General features: G+C 39.6%; 1 protein-coding gene across 2 annotated transcripts in view; it reads right to left on the minus strand.

Annotated features, from left to right (window-relative positions):
• Positions 1-982: 982 nt before the first annotated feature.
• COL4A1 (collagen type IV alpha 1 chain) overlaps positions 983-22,189 on the minus strand; it is a 123,406-nt gene continuing 102,199 nt past the window's right edge. For both annotated transcript variants that reach the window (XM_075057593.1, XM_075057595.1), the window contains exons 40-52: positions 21,396-21,494; positions 20,824-20,874; positions 18,723-18,908; positions 17,901-18,034; positions 14,719-14,791; positions 13,973-14,044; positions 11,887-12,015; positions 10,344-10,442; positions 9,983-10,195; positions 8,304-8,481; positions 5,405-5,519; positions 4,207-4,379; positions 983-2,505 (exon numbers count right to left, since the gene is read on the minus strand). In XM_075057593.1, coding sequence (XP_074913694.1) covers positions 2,424-2,505; positions 4,207-4,379; positions 5,405-5,519; positions 8,304-8,481; positions 9,983-10,195; positions 10,344-10,442; positions 11,887-12,015; positions 13,973-14,044; positions 14,719-14,791; positions 17,901-18,034; positions 18,723-18,908; positions 20,824-20,874; positions 21,396-21,494 — 1,604 coding nt within the window. In that variant the 3' untranslated portion in view covers positions 983-2,423. The remainder of the gene's footprint in view (positions 2,506-4,206; positions 4,380-5,404; positions 5,520-8,303; positions 8,482-9,982; positions 10,196-10,343; positions 10,443-11,886; positions 12,016-13,972; positions 14,045-14,718; positions 14,792-17,900; positions 18,035-18,722; positions 18,909-20,823; positions 20,875-21,395; positions 21,495-22,189) is intronic.

Genomic DNA, 22,189 nt, shown 5'->3' on the forward strand with positions numbered 1-22,189 from the left:
CCTTGTTTCCAGAATGCTCCTAGTTGAGAAAACACAGGTTAGTACACACCCAGCCGCACTGAGGAGTCCCTTCACTAGCAAAAGGAATTGTTTTCTCATGCACAGATATGGTTTAAACATACATGCAGGACTTTAGAAATTCAACTGTTTGGCAGTTCTGAGACAATTCGAACAAAGCAAATTAAATCCCTAGCTGACCAGGAGATAAGCTACAGAATGCAAGTAAAAAGTCTGAGCAGCAGCTTGGATCCTTGAGTTAGAGAAGGCTGAATGTCTGCTTAATTCTTCCTAGACGCCACAAGGAATCAGCCTGTAGTCTTCTTCTGAATAACACGTGGCACTTTGAAAAACCCTGCATCAGGCTGATTCGACATAACCAGACTCTTGTAGTTTAAAGGCTGGTAATGGACCTTTGTGAGGACTGGTCATTTATAAGTAAAATGATTGTCTGTCAAAACTTCCGTGAGAGTTAAGATCGGTGCTAAAGGAAATGGCCAGTTTCCATCCAAGGGCCCTCGGTCATTTGGCCAGCCAATGTCCTCAAGGAATTTAAGCGACAGTGAATTCAGAACAGCAGCAGCAGCCTCTTCACAAATTTGGGAAAACAACATGAAACATTAACAAATTAAGTGCTTTTGCCAAGGAAAATATGTCATGGCCCATTTCCTCTTCAGACAACCAGAGCCAAGATTCACCTTTTAATTTTTATCCTGTAAAATTCACTTCTGATTTGTGCATTGAAAATTCAAGGGAAGAGTGAAAAATGTGTATAACTTGATTGCTTCCCATGAGCTAAGATGAAGTTAGCAGACTTTTGTAACATGTTCGTATCAAATATATTTCCATAACAGATGCATAACCCATGTTTTGTCTACCAGTACCGGTTCTTACAAGGTAACAATAGAGGTGTCAATACAGTATCCTGTTTTCCCCATTTGAAGATGCTTTGTACATCTGAAAGATGTGCAAAACAAAAATAATCTAGGATTGCATCAAGCTTGTGCATTTATTGGTGGCTTATTAAAAATTAATTCATTGCTGTAAATGAATGCTAATGACAAATTAGTAAAAACTTTTTCTTTTCTTCTGTTTTTTTACACAAATAGTTTTATTACAAACTTGAATTCTTAAGAAATACACATGTAAGAAATTACACAAAGGCCTTGGCATTTGCAAAGAATCTTTTGGTGTTTGCATGGCAATAGTCTATAAAACACTTTTGGACACAGATGTGTTCAAACAATGGTATCATTGCATAGAAATTCTTTAGAAATATTTCTGAGGCCACTTTGAAGAATTTTTTTGGCACAATATTAACAAAATTAAGGCCTTGTATTTTTCAAAATCAAGTCATTCAGTGTGTGAGTAGTGTTTGAAACCCTGAAAAATATTAAATACAGAATAAAGACTATAAGCTCAAAGCAGGATTTACTATAATAAACACAAATAACTATTAACCTGGGTTCAGTCTCTGGAACTTCAGCATTGAAATGGCCTATGTAAAATGAACATTTCACATCATATTTTGGCATTTAACATCTAATTCATGACACTGAAAAGAAGAAAACTTTTGTAAGCTTCTTTTTGAAATGATAAACTCAGAGCTTGATTAGCCTAATGGTTGATATCTATATAAATTACTAAAATATTTATATATATATTTTTTCTTGACCATTGCTGGATCATTCTTTATTCCACAGGAAAGTTTGTTCTACTGCATAAAGAAGCTGCATAGTACCAACATAGCAGAAACACTTACTTGCCTATTTAGGAAACCAATTTGGCAATCTCTTCCAGATGTAGTCCCATTAAAACCAACAGCACTAAAGACTACAAACAGAAGCAAAGGTTTGCAGGATGGCACTCTATGTTGTGAAAAGATGGTTACACGTTGCTTATCCACAGTCTGTAATCCCAAAACTCTTTTTTACATTAGTATTGCTTTGTACAGGAACAATAAGTACATACCCAAGAGTCTGGGATTTTGAGACACCTAGATAACGGTAACAACAAACTTATCTGGGGAAGAAAAATGAATCTAAATATATAATACAAGAATGAGAAAGGGGGGTCAAACAGTATAAGGCAGAACTGCATACCTCCTAGCACCTTTGCATTTTTTTCTGGATAAACGCTGACTTTTTATTCTATCAGTGCATTGCATTTATATAAAAAATACATATATTTTGATCAAAAGTGCCATTTGGCATGTCAACATTTGAAGCTTATCTTTGTTGTCTCTTTTCTTCTTCAGCAAGGACAGGGCCAGTAAAGCAGTGTGTGTTAGTTATGCAAGTTCCTAAAAGGCACTTTACTGTTTTCATATTGGACAACAATGAGGTACATATGATATATGTCTAGGCTTCATTGCTGTTAAACAAATAGCACCATATTGTGTGAAATTAGTTGAAATTCAAAAGTCATTATGTTTTTCTCATACAGACTTGACAACGGCTAACATTTGAGCGCAGATCCCCTGCTTTCAAAGTTGAGGGAGTCGGTTTCCTATTAAAAATAAATAAAGGAAAAGACCCATTAACAATTGTTGATACAAACTGTTTTCAGGTTTACAACTGACAACGCAAACTTTGCCTGCAGCCAAGTACCTCTTTAAGCTGTGCTGAATCAAGAAGGTGTCCCTAAGTTCTCCAATGTATATTCACTTTCAAGTTTGGTCACAAACTATCTCAAGATTACTTTTAAATATTGTCCACTTCCAGTTACTTGAGAATTTGGTTCTGTCATGAGGCTGAACGTTTTCTTAACCAGAAGACACTACCTGTTTAATCAGCAGTTTGAAAACATGCTGGAATTTGGGTAGAAAAAAAAAGATTGGGCAAAGAAACTGAAGACATTTGACTGTTCAGGAGTTTCTGCTAACTCTTGTGACTTTACAGAAAAATGAAAAGCCAGCAAAGGAAATTATGTGATGCTGTATAGAAAGACAAACCAAAATCTTCAGTCTCTAACCTATCATAAGGAGTTACTCCTAGCAACTGCAAATAAAGCACTTTCAGACAAAAGTGTGCTTACATTGAATTTATAGGAAACTGAAGAGTATTTGTGAATTATGATAGTAGGATGGGTCCCCTGATCTGGGAATGTTTTATTAATTTCAGGTGCAGTTTGCAGCCAGAAAAGGGTATGAAGTTGACAGGTTTCTGGGTAGGACTCAATGAATACAAACAACTGTAGTGCTGACCCCTCTCAATTTTCCTCTGACCAGCTTGCTTCTTTCCTAGGGAGCCAGTGCTTACCCCAGTGTTGGCAAATGGGCTCTTTCAGTAGTAGCTTATCTGGCTGATGAGATTATCGCAGCCCCAGTGATCATCAGTCCCGGTGCTCAATTTTTATACCTACTCGGTTGACAATTATCTTGTAGACAAACAGCCAAAACTGGCTAAACAACCTGCTTCATTTTGACTGAGACAGGCTAAGGAGCAGTCACAGATCTAGAAGACATGAGGAGATGAAGGGTACCAGCAGTGGCAGCCCGGACTGCGGTGGAAGAGGATGCTTGCCTGCACTCCAGAGGAATGTCTGCTGATCAGGTAAGCTATCCAGACCTGGGAACTGGTCTATATGCTAGCATATTAATAAAATTTGTATGGAACAAATTAGACTGTGTTGAAAAATACTTATGTGCAGGAGACCAGAACAAAGCCTACTACCACTTAATTCCTGAAATTAGAACCTCAGGAGGACTAAAGAAATGCCTAAGGCCTCTGCCCTCAGCTGCATTTTATTCAGACATACTTCCTCCAACATCAGGGAAAGGTAAATAATTGTTCAGCTCACTTAGTTCAACACCTGCACTAATTTCAAGTGGTTCTACTATGTGTTAACATCCACTAGGAGGAATAATATATTCTAACTTAATTTCAGTTGGTATGTCAGCCTATCCCAGTTACGACTCAGTGAATACAGTCAAACTAGTGGAAATGCTAACATGGTTAGATTATTCTGAAAAGAAACATTAGGTACTAATGACACATTGTAAACACTAACAGAAGATACATTCATTGATTCCCCCAAAAGCTATTATAATTTTTTTCTTTTTGTTACGAAAATCATTAATGGGATATACTAACCAGGCTGGGGTACAGCCAATACTTGAACCATGTATTACATTCAAACAATACTCCTCTTATTTGGTGACAAGGCTTCACTGAGTCTCAAATACTGATAAATAAATCATGAACTTACTTGAACATCTCATTCCTCTCTATAGTAGCAAGCCAGAAGCTGTAAGCATTTGCATAATAATTGCAGGTGCCCCGGCCATGGCATTCAATGAAGGGAGCGCTGCGAAACTCCTCTAGGCAGGAACCAGGGGATGCCAGGGCCTGGCCAGAGCCCTCCGCACCAGCACTGGTGTGCTAGAAAAACACAAAAGCGTCAGTCAGAGAGGGACTCTTTACCTCTTCTGCTACAACATCTATTAACTCTCTTGCACAAATATTTCTTCACATGCCTCTCCCTGTCCTCTGTTATGTCCATCTGCTGTTTTGTCCCTCAGCTCAAGGAGGAGCAAGAAGGAGGAGCTGAAGGACTCCAGAGGTGGCAATGGGTTCTCTCACTTAACGGCAGCACAACACACCAGCAACATCAACTTCAGGGCAGCTGTACCCACAGAAATCCTTCAGGACTGACAGTAGGACCCAAGCTATCCCTATGCCAGCAACAGGTCAGGGCCAGCTCTCCAGCCCGGAAGGCATACAGACTGGTATGGTTTATACTGAATAGCTTAACCAAATTCCTGCCCCACATCACAGTGGCCACTCTCCCACTGCCGAGTGCTAACAGCTCTGGATCCGTGCTGTTTCTCAGACCATGCTCAGACATTGCCTGGGAGAGTGGCTGTTGATACAGGCTGTGACCATGACAGAAAGCATGCTAACAACTAACCACTATGGAGGACTGCAGAGTGGCTCTTCCGGGCCACTCCTTAGCCCTATTTATTTTATTAGTACAGACAGAGCTGAAGAAACTGGATAAAAGGTCTAAAATGCCATTTGAAAACTGAAGGCTTATTCATCAAAAAACAGGAAGAGGACAGGCGCTGATATGCTACCACTCTAGGAAGCTACTGCAACATAGATGTAGAAGGACAATGGAAAATTATGCTTATTTCCTCATTTATTCAGCACTTGGATCCTGTGCTGGAGCTGCAAACAAGAGAGCAAGCTGTGTGCATTTCCCCAGAAGTGAACAACTAATTGCTGTTGCATTATTCTCATTTAGTAATTCGCCAGAATCTTTTTAAAGTCACCAGAAAAGGTCTAATGCCCTTTTAAGGCCTGAAGTGACATAGTCAGATATTAACTTTCCCAGAGCAGGAGCGTAGATCAAATGCCTGACACAAATGCTTTTCTCAGCTCATAGTATGCCCCAGTGCACTTACCATGACAAAGGAGTAACCAATCCAAAGTGAACTCCAGCCTTCAGGACACTGTGGTATTTGAATTGTTTGGCTGTGAACGGCTATTACCATAGCAGGAGCTTCACACACAGAGCATCTAGAAAGACCAAGACATGAATGAGCTACATGCACTTGAGGATTAATACTTTTTCTTTTTTCAGAGGTTACTTTCTTTAAGGAATCTTGAATTAGAAAATGTCACCTTCAAAAACAAAGGAAAATCAAAATGTTCCATTTAGAAAAACAACCAACTGGTTCCTTTTTTTTTTTTTCCTTATTTACTTACGGACAGCTTAACTATTAAGTCTCATTCCTATTAGCTTTCCTATGAGCAAAGAACAAGAGACCTCTTATCTGAATATTTAAATGTATTTATCTTTTTGTAGTCCCATTTGTACTGTAGTTTCTAAAAGCGCTCAATGTCCTGAACATGAGAGGCAAATAGCCATACATCGTAACTCAGCAAGTATCACTTAAAAGTGGTCTACTGTGATCAGAGACAAGTAACAGCAATTCATCATCCTAAACATAGCCCTGAGTTACTTCCAGAGAGAAAGCCATCTCTCTGGAAAACGTCTTACAAAGGTAATCACTGCTAACCTAATATAATGCAGACTCTTCCCCATGCATTTTCCTTGAAAGTGGCTTTTATTTACATTTGTGGTCTTTATCTCCAGTAAGAGATTTCTGGCAAAGTAACTTGAACAATGAACTTGAAAGCAACTCTTCAGAAAGCTATGCAGCACCAGTTCTTTTACCTTTGATAAATTCATTGTGTCTCGGAACTGCTAGGTTACCAAATAATCCAACGACCAACTGTGCCTTCACAGGAGAACGATAAAAAAAGTGAGTTGGCCTGGAAATTTTAATATGGGAGCTGGTAATAAGGAATTTGGTAGATATAATTCATTTTTTCTTGTACAACTCCTGAACTGGCTACTGCAGTTAGCAATTATGAAAATGATTCAAACCAGATCCTTAGAACTAAACAGGCTGATTGCTGTTATCAGAGCATTGAAAAGAATCCTGTGCAAAATGGATTAAGTTGGATTCTGGAAAATGCACAGAAGCAAAGGAATTCACAATGAAAGCCTATTTCTGACTTGTGAAGACTGCTTTCATACCTACTGCCTTCATCTTTAGTGCAGAAGCAAGACAGTTATTTTAAGAAACACATCAGTGGAAGAGTAAGTTAAAAGAATGTAAAGATGCCTCTATTCTTGGAGCTCTGCTTTGCTTCAAGAGATTTCTGGTATTTCAGTGGAAGGCCTTACATGAAAAGAAGTCCCATGACCCAAGGCAGAAAGTGACACTTCTACACCTTTTCAACTTTTGGACAGGGAAAACTGTTGCTTTAAAAGCCTCAACTAATAAAATAAATTGAAAAAATAGTCTTTTTGGATTCCTTGCTGGTTTAAAAAGTATTTATTACAATTGCCTCACTCTCTGCTGTGGCTAAAAGAAGAAAAAGCCATATGCACACATACATACACACACACATACATTTTTATGTTGCAAAAGCTACTCTATATGCATAAGATAAGGCAAAATGTTGGTGGGTACCTCCTTGAGCAAGAGTTTCAAAAGTGATTGTTAAAGGTTATGTTGGGTGCTTGATTGGGGATGGCATAAAAGGAATATGAATTTCAGAAGCTGGTCATTTGAATCCTTCTGAAAGTCAAGCCCTTTCCATTCATATCCAATGAACAACCAAAAAAGTAAGACCAAGAAAAACCAGTCTCTCTTGAGAATCTCGCCCTCAATCTGCCCCGCTCATTTTCAAGGCATTACCAATTTCTATGGCACTAAACCAAAAATAGAGTACAGAGCACAACTGCAGACACAAGATGGATTGTATTACGCAAAATAAATAAAAAATGTTTTGCAGAAGAGCCAAATAGTTTTCTGAACGTACCAAGCCGTCAAGACTACAACCCACTGATGATATGAATTGTCCTTTCTCTTGGGTGGTATATACAGACCCGAGAAAACAATAATAACAATCTCCACTCCCATTCACTTTATATGGCAGGAAGAGGGATCAACAAGAGCTGATACAGATTAGAAGCAATGATGGGAATCATAGTAATGCCTATATCTAATGATTATCATTTATGTTCTAAGTTGGAGATTCCCTCATCAGATTCTTATCTCATGACAGTAGTATAGTTCACCACACTCTTGCTCACACCTCTGCCTTCAGCACTGGGCATATTATGCCAGGATAGTTTTTGCTAGTGGCCTTAAAATTTAAAATGGACCAAAAGTTCAACAAGTTGGACTGATGCAGAACAGCGATGTCTGATATAAGTGCCACACTTTATGCTAGCTGAGAATCTGGAATTATTAAAAAATAGATGATTGATTTTGCAACTGTTTCCTTTAATTCAGACAATAATGGCTGTATTCAAGCAGTATGTCCAAAACAATGGAAGAAGCCTGGCAGTCTACTGTATGATAAATAATGCTACCATTTTCAAACAAAAGGAAACTGAGCCCTAAAAAGCTTCTAGCTATGGCTAGTCAAAAAAAAGAATTGTTTTGGATGAGAATTGTGAATAAATTCAAACCTTTTTCTCCTTCAAAGTACATCATAGCTTTTGCAAAACATCATTTCAAAGTAAATCTTCTCATTTCAATTAGATTCAAAATAGACTACTCTATTTCTTTGGGTTTCCCCCAAAATGGATTTATTTTTGATCAAAGTCTAAACTGAAAACATGAACACTTTGAAATATTTCATCAAAGGAACTCAAACTTTAAATTTAAAAGCAGGAAATAAAAATATACAGATTAAAAGCCTTTTCCAAAAAAATAAAGTACCATACGCATTTTTCACAGGCTTCTTCATTTTACAAACACAACAGAACTGAAACCGTACCTGCTGATGAATGGTCTGATATTTTCACCAGTGATAGGAGCCATACTCATTGGCATGGGTTCAGGAGTGGACAGCCAGTAAGAGTAGTCATTCCTTGATGCAAAGTTACATACATTGTTGATATTGCAGAATAAGAAAGGCATGGTACTAAATTTACGAAGACAGCTTCCTGCTGTGCCTGAAATGTTAAGTGAAAGGTTACTTGTTAAGTCATTTTTGTTAAACCATTGCCAACTGCCAAACAAATATTCCCAGGACCAGCTAAAAAGCAGATGACACTTGCTCCAGAGGGCTCAGTTCTCTCAGAAGTGACTCCTCTTAGCTCCATAAGGAAGGAACAGGGCAAGGCAAGGAATAGCCCAGTCTTGCCTGTAGAATTATGGAATAACTTAGGTTGGAATAGACCTCTAAAGGTCATCTATCCTAAACCCCTGCCAGTTAGATCCGGTTGCTTGGGTCCACCGCCAGTTGAGCTTTGAATATCTCCGAAGACAGAGACTCAACAAACTCTCTGGGGTCCTGTTCCAATGTTTAAGCATCAGCATGGTAAAAAAAGCTTTTCCTTATGTTTCACTGGAATATCTCTCATACTTTGCATCCATTGCTTCTTCTGACACTGAGCCCCTCTGAGAAGAGTCTGGCTCCATCTTCTCTACCCTCCCTGTAGACAGCTGTAGACAGCAATAAAGGCCTCTCCCTAAATTTCTGTTAAGTCTGAGCAAACCCAGTTCCATCAGACTGTCCAGACCCCACTAGCCATCTTAGTAGCTAGCTGTTGTATTCACTGTGGTATACCAACATCTTCCTTGTTCTGGGACACCCAAGTCTGGGCACAATATACCAGATGTGGTCTCACAAGTGCCAAACAGACGGGAAGAATCACCTCTCTCCATCTGCTGGTTGCACTTTTGCCAATAGAGCCCAGTAGCTTGGACAGTGGAGAATGGGGTAGTTGCTGCAAGGGCACACTGCTAACTCATGTTGCTCACCAGGGCTCCCAGGTCCTTTTCTGCAAAGCAGCTTTCTAGCAGTCTGTACTGCTGCTACTGGAAATAGCAGTCAGTCCCCAGTCTGTTCTGTTGCATGAGGTTATTTCATTCTAGGTGTACCCCTTTGCATTTGCCTTTACTGAGCTTCTTGAGGTTCTTCTCAGCCCTTTTCTCCAGCTTGGCTAGGTCCCTCTGGATGGCAGCTGTGTCCACTAGGGAATCAAGCATTCCTCCCAATCTGGCATTACCCACAAACTTGCTGAGAGTGCACTCTGTCCCATCACTCAAGTCATTAATAAATCCATTAAACAGTACTGGCCCAGTACTAATTCCTGAGGGACATCACTAATCAACAACCACCACTCAGACTTTGTACATCTGATCACATCCACCTGAGCTTGATGGACCCACTGATATTCCACTCAGCTTATCATACTGCTTAGCCAGCCTGTATCTCACTCATCTGACTACAAAGATACTATGGATGACCATGTCAAAGGCTGTGATAAAGACCTTCTTAAGTAAACTGACACTGTTTCCACTGTACACCAAACCATTATTTGTACCAACCTAGAAGGCATAATAAAGCACCAGCTAGCCAAGAGTAATTACACAGGCTTGTTCAATACAGTTCTACAAATGAAAGAAACATTTGGTTTGTAATGAATTCTAAATTTGATCTCTACTTACCCAGATCTTGGCCATGTGCTCTTTCATTGCCTTGTACATAAAGCAAGGAGTAGCCATGGTAAATCAGCCTTGTTCCAAATGGACATGATGGTTCTTCAGTGGTTTGACTGTGTCTGGTAACGAGGAAGCCATGAGCAACAGATGGTGCACCTGGTGGGCCCATAGCCCCAGGCAAACCTTCAGGGCCAGGTGGACCAGGGAATCCTCTGGGCCCTACAATACAGAGAGTCTCCTTTTATCTCCACAGATAGCAGTACTCTGCCTACATAACTAAAGAAGTGAAATTACATACATTCACACCTAATCTCCTATGTTATTCTTCTGTGAAGGAATCAAGTCTTTGAAGAACTCATGGTCTTACCTGGAGGACCATAAGGACCAACTTCTCCTTTTTGCCCAGGTTTGCCATCAAACCCTGGACTACCAGGTGGTCCAGGTATACCTGAAGGTCCTGTCACCCCTGTTGAAAAACAAGGAGTAGTTATTATTGGATATTACTTCATGTTAGTTCTGACTTTTTGGCTTTTAATACAGTATGGCACAGGCACACCTCAGCATAAACTAAACTCATGCAGATCCAGTGCATATATTTCAATACCTAGAGCACATATGTGGGTTACTGCAGGTGAAGTGATTATAGCAGAGAAGAACAGAGCAGGAAGCAGAGGGTGTGCTTCTAAAATAACTAGTATTTGCCTGGAATATGAAAAGGAAGGGCAGCAATCTCTTCGCTCTCTGCTTATCATATGACTCAATCAAAAACAGACCATAAAAATGTAGGGTCATGAACAGTGGGAAAATCAGTATTCTCTTAGCTTCTTCCCAAACAGGTTTTCAGACATATATCATGTCTCCCCTTTATCAATTTCTAGGGATGCTTTGAGTCCTACATAAACTCAGTAACTCTGAACTTGGGAAAAAGAAGTTAACACCATCAGCACCACACCAACATTTCTGTGGCACTTCAGAAGCTTTAGGTAGTCATAGCTGTCCTTTTCCTGATCACTCAAAAAGAAATATTGTGTTCATGTACTGAACTGACTACTAGAGAACAGCGAGAGATCCCATAAAAGCAAACCCATGCTGTGTTCAATCACTGAGATATTTCATGGCTATTTCCTAGTGGACAGCAGTTGCAGAGTTGTAACCCCACCTTCAAGAGCAAACTTCCATATCTATTATATTAAATAGAAAGAAGATATTAATTATATTCCACTGTAGTTCCCCATCACCTTCTTATAAAATAGTCAGGAATAAAGCTTTCCCTTAGAATCTTAACAGCTTAAGAACACCCCTGAGCTCCCACTCTCCATGTCCTGTCATTCTGAAGGACATGTGTCCTTGTGACAGCATTTCATTTGCCTTGCCCTTTGCTCCATTCTCTTATTCCCTAATATGTTTAATTTTTGCAGTTCACCTTCTCTTTATAAAAATTGCAATGTCTAGACTAAGAGACAAAATCTAGGACTATGGAACAAGCTTCCTCAGGAAGCACTTTCCACTCCAAGATCAAGGTGTTTTTCCTCATGCTTGTCTTCTCCCAGAGACACACAGTAATTAAGTTTGGATTCAACACTAAAGACAGAAGATATCCTAACAAATACATCCTGGGGTAAGGATGAGCAGTGTGTTGCAAGTCATTCTGCTTACTGCTGATCTCAGATACTGATGTGATGACTGCAGAGTGAGAGCCTATAAAAAAATCACTAGGAAGGCATCTGTTTCTGGGACTCCTTTGGATGAGCTTCAAAAAGAAGGACTCTCTTCCTCATTGCTGACACAATTCAAGTGGCTTACAAAAAGCTGGATAGTATTATACCAAAATCTTCTAGTGTCTAGCCTACCATTCGTCTATTTTTACATTACTTAAAATTTTTTTCTACTGGCAAGTTAGATCCTCTCACCTTGCTGTCCTTTGGGACCTGGAAGTCCTGGGAATCCTTTGAGACCAATTGGTCCTACAGGGCCAGGTAAGCCGGGATCCCCTTTAACAAGCTGAAAAGCACCTGGCGGGCCTGGTGGGCCTTGTAAACCTGCCAAAGTTAACAGAGGAAATAAGCACGTATTTAGTATTGCACAATAAAAAAGTGAGAAAATAATGTTACCTTGTATTGCCATTTATGTAGTCAAGAGAATAGACAGAGCCTACAAGATACCAATGTGTCCAAGACTTTATATGTGGATTGAGTAGGGTCATACCTGTTAAGAAGCCAAACCTGAAGTTGGCTGAGGGTAGAAGACAATGGGGTTCAAGGCATAGTGGGAGAAAAAGCCTGGGCTGGGCCTCCGCCACTGACAAGCCTCTGGTAACACCTAAATAGCTGCACACGTTGTTGCTGGAAACCATATTGCTACCACCTACATTACTACCTCCCACCAGACAGGGCAGAGCAGGCCCACAGATGTAGCTCTGATCAGAAGCACTGCAACCAGGGTGCGCAAACAAGGAGCGGCATCTGTTGAGGGTGGTACTGGCAGTTTGCGCGGCAGTTTGCTCAGACGAGTTGCACTCTGCCAGTTATCAGGCTGCTGCCTGCTTCGCTCAACAGCAGGCTTAGGCTGCAGCCCCGATGGTCACGCCAACTGACTGATGGCTATGCAAGCATACCCAGAAGCTTGAGGTCTCCAGGGAAATACAATTGGAAGGATGACATCTTTCAAAAGAATTACCATTTTTTAAGTGGACTCTTTTTCTAAGAGCTGTAAGGAGACTCTGACCTGCTGAAAGAAAATGCTGTCCACCACCGCAACTGCAAGGCTGTGGCTGAAACCCAAACAGAAGCACTACAGCCTATCTATGCTGATGTCTCCACCCAAACAGACCTCCCAAGCAAGGACTGAAATAGAGGTCCAGACCTTAGGTTTCATGGAGTTCCCTCGGCAAGTTTGTGGATGACACAAAGCTGAGTGGTGTAGTCAATACACTAGAGGGAAGGGATGCCACCCAGAGGGACCTTGACATGCTTGAGAAGTGGGCCAATGTGAACCTCACAAAGTTCAACAAGGCCAAGTCCCAATATCAGTACAGACTGGGGGATGAATGGATTGAGAGCAGCCCTGCAGAGAAGGACTTGAGGATACAGGTAGATGAAAAATTGGATATGAGACGGCAATGTGTGCTCACAGCCCAGAAAGCCGATCGTATTCTGGACTGCATCAAAAGAAGTGTGGCCAGCAGGTCAAGGGAGGTGATTCTCCCCCTCTACTCTGCTCTTCTGAGACCCCACCTGCAGTACTGCCTTCGGTTCTGGGGTCCCCAGCACAAGACAGACATGGACCTGTTTGAGTGGGTCCACAGAAAGGCCATGAAAATGATCAGAGGGCTGGAACACCTCTCCTACGAGGACAGGTTGAGACAGTTGGAGTTGTTCAGCCTGGAGAAGAGAAGGCTCTGGGAAGACCTTATTGTGGCATTTCAATATCTAAAGGGAGCTTTTAAGAAAGACAGAGAGAGACTTTTTACTGGGGTCTAGAGTGACAGGACAAGAGGCAATTATTTTAAACAGAAAGAGGGTAGATTTAGATTGGACTTAGGGACGAATTTTTTTACAAGGGTGTTGAAACACTGGAACAGGTTGCCCAGAGAAGTTGTGGATGCTCCATCATTGGAAATGTTCAAACTCAGGTTGGATGGGGCTTTGAGCAACCTGATCTGGTGAAAGATGTCCCTGTCCATGGCAGGGGGGTTGGACTAGATGATCTCTAAAGGTCCCTTCCAACCCAAACCATTCTATGATTCTATGATTCTAGTATACCATTTAAAGGTTCTAATAATGACAAAACCTCAGTATTGATTTTTCAGAGCAGGAGACAAATACATTCACTCTCTACTCAATACTTAAATCTGACCATTCAGATGCTGATACCGTGATATTTGGTTTCATATTCTACCTTTTCACACTGAATAAAAGGTGGAGGGATATATCCATTGATAGTCACAAATAACCATTTTAACAACATCTGGGCAAAAAGCAAGTCTTTATATTATACCTTTAGATCCAGGAAGACCTTGGTCACCTCGCTCACCCTTAAGGCCTGGGAAGCCAGGGGATCCTTTTGGACCTGAAGTCAAAGGAAATATTTACATGAAAATTCAATAATTTCTTGATTTGGAAGGATATGTGCACAATAATCATGTACGACCCCATAGTCATGTAAGGGCCACGACTTCGTTTGCACAAGTACTTTTTAACTGTTTGCAAGAACAAGATACAAACAACAGTACTAAGTCACATAAGAAATGATGACTGAAAACAAGTTTCTCTTACTTTAATTAATAATATCTTTCTCTAAATTATGGGAATTACACTTTTTCTATTAATAACCGCATTTTTTTATACACGCAGTGTTTTCATGTATATGATGGTTACAGTAGCAGCAATATAATCAACAATGGAGACATACTGAGCCTGTGTTTCCTCAAATATAGCTATAACATTTGCCTCTCCAATTCTCAAGAAAATCGTGACTGGTAATGTCTAAACAATTGATTTTACATCCACCTTTTAAAGCAAGTGCACACTTGAAATTGGCAAAGCCAGACAACAGGCAAAAGGCAAAAAACCTTGACAAAATCTTGATATTCTTGTATGCTTTTTGACGCAGCTTTCAATGTCCTATTTCAATAATTTGTAACATAGAGTCTGCATTCTTTGAGCATCTTTTTTTGAGAGAGGAAGGATATGAAAGAGACATCTTTGCATACTTTTTAGGAATATGGTAAATTCCCTTCTCACCTGGAACGCCTGGAACGCCTGGAGGTCCCAGATCACCCTTTTGACCAATATCTCCTGGTAAACCAGGACTACCCTGTATAAAAGAAAAAGTGAAGTATAGTTATCCTACACCATTATGATATGACTTTCAAATAGGCTGTGTATTTTTGGAAATGTATTAAAAAACGTTAATATGAGAGAAAAGCCATTAAGTTTAAGGAATGGTTATTCTCTACCATGATTAGATGAGAAGCTTCTCTTACAGGAACAAGCATGACACCTTGTTCTTACTAAACTATTTTTTGCCTTACAAAGATACTAGATCAGAATAAGGTCTCATTAACAGTACAGATAATAAAAAGGTGCTCAACCACAGACTATATTCCTATGAAAAACATCAGTAAGCACAAATCTCAGCAAATACTAATTTCAGTGCAGCCCCAGCAGGCGGTTGCTAGTTAGATAATTAAATGGGGTAATTCTAGACCACAGCAGACTTGAAAATGTCTACATTCACATGTGGAATGAAATTAAACATGCTCAACAATTTATAATCTTCTGAAGATTTTTACTTTTCAACAGGGCTAAAATACTCAAAGACTTAAACACTTCAAACCCAATGTGAACTCCTCCTTCTGCCTTCACTATTATAAACTGCTCCCCTGAAATTAATGATAACAAGTTCATTGTAGCCTCCCTTCAAGGAAAACCAAACCCATATTTCAAAAGACACTGTAAATAGTCATTTAAATGACTGCCAATTTCCTTTTCTTCTTTTGCCTGTTGCAGATCATCTGCAAAAAGCTTGTAAGTATAGTTTAGAATTTCTCCCTGGCTGCAATATGGCAGTGATAGTCCCCTATATAGTAAAATGTGGAACACAGGCAGAGGAAAGAAACAAAATCCCTTTGCTAAGTAACTTACCGATCAGAGGTTAGAGATGTGAATTGAGTACTCAGTGAAAAATAATACCAATGGTAGGATTCATCTCATCATATTTGGAGAGCAATAGAATAGACACACGCAGGAGTGATTTTTCATATGATATAAGTTAGATGTTTATATTAAGGTGAGAAGAATGGCTCCCTACTAACGTCTAGTTCTTTCCACTGACTATAAAGGGAGAAGAGATGACTAGCTCAAAAACTGATGTCAACAGTGAGACTTCCAAAGTTAAACAAAAGAAATGCTACCCTCGGAGTGGTAAGGGAGGTATTAGTGAAGTAAGGTTCCCTGGTTTCCTTCAGTCACATAGCCACAGCATGTAGGATTGTTTAAAGAAATGGCCCTCTCTTTGTATCATAACGTGAACTTCTGTAGCACAAAACAGGAGGGCTAACATTCATTCAGAAGACAGTCATGAGTCAGAAAATCTCACTAAAGAAGGGTTTTTTTAGTAACTTTTTTTTTAGATTATAATTATAAAATGGAATTATTTATAAAAGGAGTTTATTGGAAGCTTTCCATCAAAATACTTTTTCCACAACAGTATGCAGCTTCTTAAACTTTTTTTTTCCCCCATCAGATATAGCTTGGCAAACAACATTTTGTTTTGGGTCTGTTCCAAACAAAACAAAACTATTTCAGTTTGTGAAAATTATGAAAATGTTTCTTATCTCATTTCAGCATTAAAATACACAGAAAACCCCATGGGATTTGTATTTCACCGTCTGATCTCCACATTCACTTTTTTTGGATAGGATTTTTGGACAGGCTGCGTCACCCATGTTGTAACAAAATCTCCTTTCTGATATAGGTTACCATGTACCTGGAGACCTGTATGAGCAACTGAGCTGTAATCAGGGCAGGAGCCTGTCACACTGCGGAGGATGAAGACATTAGAAACTTGGTATGTATCACCAGAGGAAATTTAATATTGAAATAACTCTCACTGGAGCATTTCCCACTGAGTTAACAACCCAATACTATGCATTGTGACTCAAGGATAATAACACATTTTCTTCTGACTGAAGGCATGGAATCAAAATCCTTTGGCACTTCCCATTCTTGATAAACAAACAGTCTTGGACTGGAATATCAACCTGTGAAAAGTTTTAGAATTTCCTGGGGTATAGAAATTTAGCTCTCTGCAGAAGTACTGCAAATTCTTAAAACATGGAAAATACACTGGAATGTTATTTTGAAGTTTACTACCTTCAAAGCTGGTATGGTATGGTATGGTATGGTATGGTATGGTATGGTATGGTATGGTATGACATGACATGACATGACATGACATGACATGACATAGTCTGGTCTCACAGATAAAAAGGCATAGCCAAGATCTAGTGTTAGAACATGGAAGCAAATCCTTAATGTCTCTGTGAAGCTACTCCTGGATGCAGAAAAGGATGCAACAGATCTTTGCATTATCAAGAATAATGTGGACCTTTCAAGTCCACTATCAGTATCCTGCTTCTCACATCAGGACCTTATTCCTGAGTCTTCCTTCTTTTTGCACACTAGGAATTTTTGAGTCATACCTACCTACTTTCTTATTCCTTTTTCCATAAATTTTATTATTAGTCTTAGTAGGAAAGAGAAAAAGTTAAAATATAGAGCATATTTTTAAGTGTGGAAAAAGGCAGCAGACACTCCAAGAGAAAGAGTATAGAAGACCAACTATTATAGGTGACTGTCCTATTCTACTTCATTCTCCCTAATATACAGAAAAGGGACTGTTTTAGACCAGGGAAAATGAATAATATATGACAACAATGTATTAATAGCATTGCCTGTTTGTATTTCTAAATCATTTCACCACTGACAGTACTGAAAGTGCACCTTATTTGAAAGGTTTCATAACAAAACCAAACAGTTCAGGTATTTTCAGAAGGCAATTTATTGTGAAATATGCAACCTTTAAAATTAACTACTAATGCATTTGCAGGATTTATGGATGTGCTGCAGCCATCCTGTACTGTTAATACACTGTAAATTATATTCTGGGTGTTGTATGTTACCACTCACTATCTATAAATTTCTAACAAGACCATTAGCTCACTGGGACTTACTGGTAGGCAGCCTTTAAAAGGAGAGAACTGAAATGTTTTCAAACTGACTTTACATCATCAGCAGTGAGTCCAAAGGCACTTTGAGCATAAAGTATCATTATTTTGAACAAGAACCATCTATGATTAATATATCCATTAATTACAAGAACCAGCTTTCAGCAAATCTGGAGCGTACTGAAAGGAACTTACTGGCAGTCCCTGGAAACCCGGATCACCTTTGACTCCTGGACTCCCAGGAGTCCCAGGCCAGCCATTGCTCCCCTGCTCTCCTTTGGCCCCTTTCAGACCTGGGGGTCCTGGTGGCCCTGTGGGGCCTGGTAAACCTACAAACCAGAAGAAGGGAGTATTTAGTGGCAAGAGTTGTTCAGAGCAGTACCTGATGGAGGACAAGCTGGCTCAATCTGCAGATGGGCAGAATCAAAGTAATTATCGTAACAACATTTCACGAAAATAAGTAGGAGAATCTGTTGCAGGGAGGTCCGTCTGACTCCCCATCTGACTGGACATCTATCATTGATCAGCCTGTGGCTGATGGAAAATAGTGGAGAGTTTTGTATATGAGCAGAACAACCAGATGGTATGTTCTCAGGTATGAACATGCTGGAGACATATTGCAGCTCTGCTCTCCTCTCCTCCTTAGCCTCTAGCACAGGGCCACCGCCAAGGTAAGGCCACGCTGGGCCATTTTTAAACACATTAACACTCCAGGAACATGTATGTATGGGAACGTACAGCCATGGCTGCCTCAAAACAGTAATTAAAGTCCAGAGGGAAACATGGAAATGGGAGGCAAACTTCTCAACGTCAGAAGGACTTCTGGACAAAACCAACTGCCTGAGGACGTAAAATCAGCCTGTTCTAGGACATAATGCCAAACTGCCTGTGAAGGGGAGCTTTTCTCTGATCTGTGACAAGAGGATAAGCAAGCATATGCAATATTGATGATATTATTAATTAATTAGGTGAGCTTTGATTAACAGCAGTACATTAATCCTACAGATAAAGAATTACCTGGAAGGCCAGGTTGGCCTTGGGGTCCTCTGTCTCCTTTAGGGCCCTCAATTGCACTTCCTGGTAGTCCAGGGAGACCTTGGCTGCCCTTAGGGCCGGGCGGACCAGCATATCCTGGTTCTCCTTTCAGGCCTGGGATCCCCGGACTTCCGGGGGATCCCGGGAAACCCACATCACCTTTCACACCTAAGATTTGAAACAACCCCCAAAACATGATTAGAGAAAGGGTCACAATCACTGAAACCTTCTGCCTTATTATCCACTCAGAGTAAGATTTATTCCTTAAGAAAATATTGACCTTGTCTTTATACATTTGTGTAAAAATGAAAAACTTTAGGAAAACTGCATCATTCTCCACATTATGACATAAAGTATGAGGAAAAGAGTAGTTTGACTGACATATCTTTCCTTAGCTAAACTGATCACTGGGCTATTTTAATTCACTCTAAAAATAGATGAACATTCAGCATCTCTCTGTCAGTCCTTCCACAAGGAATATGAAGTCCCCAAACCCTTACTCCATTGCAATTATTGTCATAGCTGAGTAATGGATGTTTTGCTTGACTAAGCACAAAAGGAGTTGCTCCTGGAGAAAACTGGAATTTTTTGTTTACTAAGATCTAGACTTAGACACTTAGTGCTTACTTTCAGGCTTGTACGAATAGTTAACATGTGCAATTCAGTTGAATTTTAGATCATGATTGAGCAAAAAGAATATAGATTAGCTGGTATAAGTACAATAATAAGAGAAATAAGATGTATAAAGAACACTATCGCTGGCTCTTTGCCTAAACAGAACAGGGTCTTTAAATCCTGGACTTGTTTCTTTGGAACTACAATACATTTGGAACACAAACGATGTCAGTTAGATATCTATTAAGTCTAAACCCAGATATTTTTAAATGAGCTGTGCTGGCAAAATGAGAGACATGGGTAAAGTGAGAGAAGTGCTCTCATAATCTAGCATTCTACATGCCTTACTGAGCTATGATTAGAAAATTTGTTTATTAAAGTTATTTCTCTAACATTAGGGCTTTCTCAGCAGTTAATGACTGTTAATTACTCTGAGATTGTAAATAGAAGTTATTCTACAATTCTGGTTTAGCAGTTTTGATTGTCCACACAAGTTTCCTGTATTTATAGAATGAATGAGTGAGGTAGGGCACTGGTACTTCAAGCTATGCAAGTTCTTCAAAATCTGCCATGCTGTGTTAATTTCATAGATGGACTAGTTGAATCTTTTTTTTGTTTTCTGGAAGTTTAAAATTGAAAATCCTTTAATTGTACACAGTTTCCTTTATCAGCAGCAGCCTGATATTTCTTCACTACTGTATCTATTGCAGTCTAGTGTCTAGAACATACTTATTTCATAAAACGGAGCATGGTGCATTACAGTCACCTTGAACAAGCACTGACTCAAGCCAATCAAGCCCTTCTCACAGCACAGTGTAGTGACACACTTTGTGAAGATCACAAGTGTGCTTGAAATTGTGATAGCTATGTGCTTGTACCCAAGCTACTAAGTCCTGAGTCCAGGTAATAACAATTTTCAGTAAGATCTCATCAGGTCTCTGCTATGCTTTGCATCTCTGCACCATGCTCCTGTGCATAGCTTAGACATGCTCTACTGAGCTATAGAGAATAACTATTTTAGCAATGAATAAAATTGCACCTGGGCTGCACAACAGACTCAGGTGAAAAAAAATACTGCAGTAACCTGGCCATGAAACTACTATCTTTAGCTGTCTGGTGCACAAAGCCTCACTAGACTTTGATTCTTGCAAAATTAGTAGGAAAACAGAAATACTTGGAGTCAAAAGCACAGCACACAAATACAGGAGTTATTTATATTACCTCATCACAGCACAGCTTGCAGTAAATTCCACACTATGAATAATTACCTATTTTAGGGCATATCTAACTCATGTCCAAGATGCTGCCACTGTAACAGAAATTAGTATTTGAGCCTCTCAGAGTTTCTGCCTGCTCTGAAAAGGTATAGCATGTAAAAGAATGAAGTACAAAGTATGTCTGAATTCCAGAATTAAGTTTATAGTATGTTGGGAAGGAGGTTTGCTGCTTGTTTAAAGAAGTGTCTTACCTTTATCTCCCTTTGCACCGGGAAATCCTGGAAGTCCTCTACCTGGAATACCTGTAATATAAAGGCAGCAAAAAATTAGAAGATGAGACAGCACTTAAATTTAAACTGTAATGAACAAAACTCTATTAAGCAAATACAAAATCTAAATAAATGGTTTATGCAAAAGTTCTTCAAGGCAGAGACTGTCTTTTTTATGTATTGGTATTGTATCTAGCATAATTGGTCTTGTATGACTGAAAATCCTACCCTAAGAAAAGGCAAGCCCGCTCCATTATTTCACAGCTAAGTTGCAGACTGAAATTAATTCCAAAACATGCCAATTCTTTAAAGTATTGCCAGCTCTTGTGAAAGAAGTTCTTTCAAGATTACACTGATTAAACACAGTTGTTCATCCAAATGATCAGCTTTGCAATGATGGATGATAGTAGTTTGCAAGACACTATACTAACTTTATTTTCTAGGGTTCCATCCAAAGTACCTCAAACCGAGCACACCCCTTTACCAGCTACTCTTGTGTAGCCTGTCTCTGTGCATTTTTGTACCCCATAAACTTAACATGACAATCACAGTACCTTGTTCACCCTTTGCACCAGCTGCACCTGGAATCCCATCATAACCTCGTTCACCCTTCTGTCCAATGGAACCAGCAGGACCCGGAACGCCAGGTTCACCTGAAAAATCATTGCCATTTTCATGTCACCTATGAATCATCAGTCTTTTTTTTTTACATGTTTTTTTCCTCTAAAGAAAAGCTTTACTTATTCTTTTGCTCCCACAGAGACCAAGTAGATACTGCATGATGACTTCAGTGTGACTTTTTGCTGAGGTTACTTCTGAATTAAATCAGTGTGAGACAGGGCTCAAGTATTACAGATTTTGACATAGCTAATTATCATGAATCTTAGTGAGTTTAGAGTGCAGGAACTCCAGCAAAGGCTTGTGAATAGCACAGCCCATTGTCCAATGAGATGTGTCCTGCAGCCAGTAAACTAAGAACACAAGGCTCCAAGTTAAAAAATGTTGTTCTACTCACAACAGCAAAATAGTTCCTCTTTAACATCTGTGTAATGATGCTAATGTGGTGATTCAGGTTTGGGCCCATGGATCACTTTATTGTTTTTAAATGAACTCAGAAACCACAGAACTAATGGCTGTAGCAACAACCAGTCTTGTGGAAGGTGGTAAAATCTCTTCCACAAACAGTGCAAAAGTAGTATTAGCCCCACACTACACTGACTCAGATTTACCTGGGAAACAGCACTGTCTGTTTTTGCTTATGAAATGAACAAATGTACCAGGAAATATCTGAGCCAAAATGAATGTAGAATGCCACGGTATTTGTTTTAGCCACTGCCTGCAGGTGAAC

Source organism: Buteo buteo, chromosome 25 (genome assembly GCF_964188355.1).
Source record: "Buteo buteo chromosome 25, bButBut1.hap1.1, whole genome shotgun sequence".
In the NCBI taxonomy this organism is placed as follows: domain Eukaryota; kingdom Metazoa; phylum Chordata; class Aves; order Accipitriformes; family Accipitridae; genus Buteo; species Buteo buteo.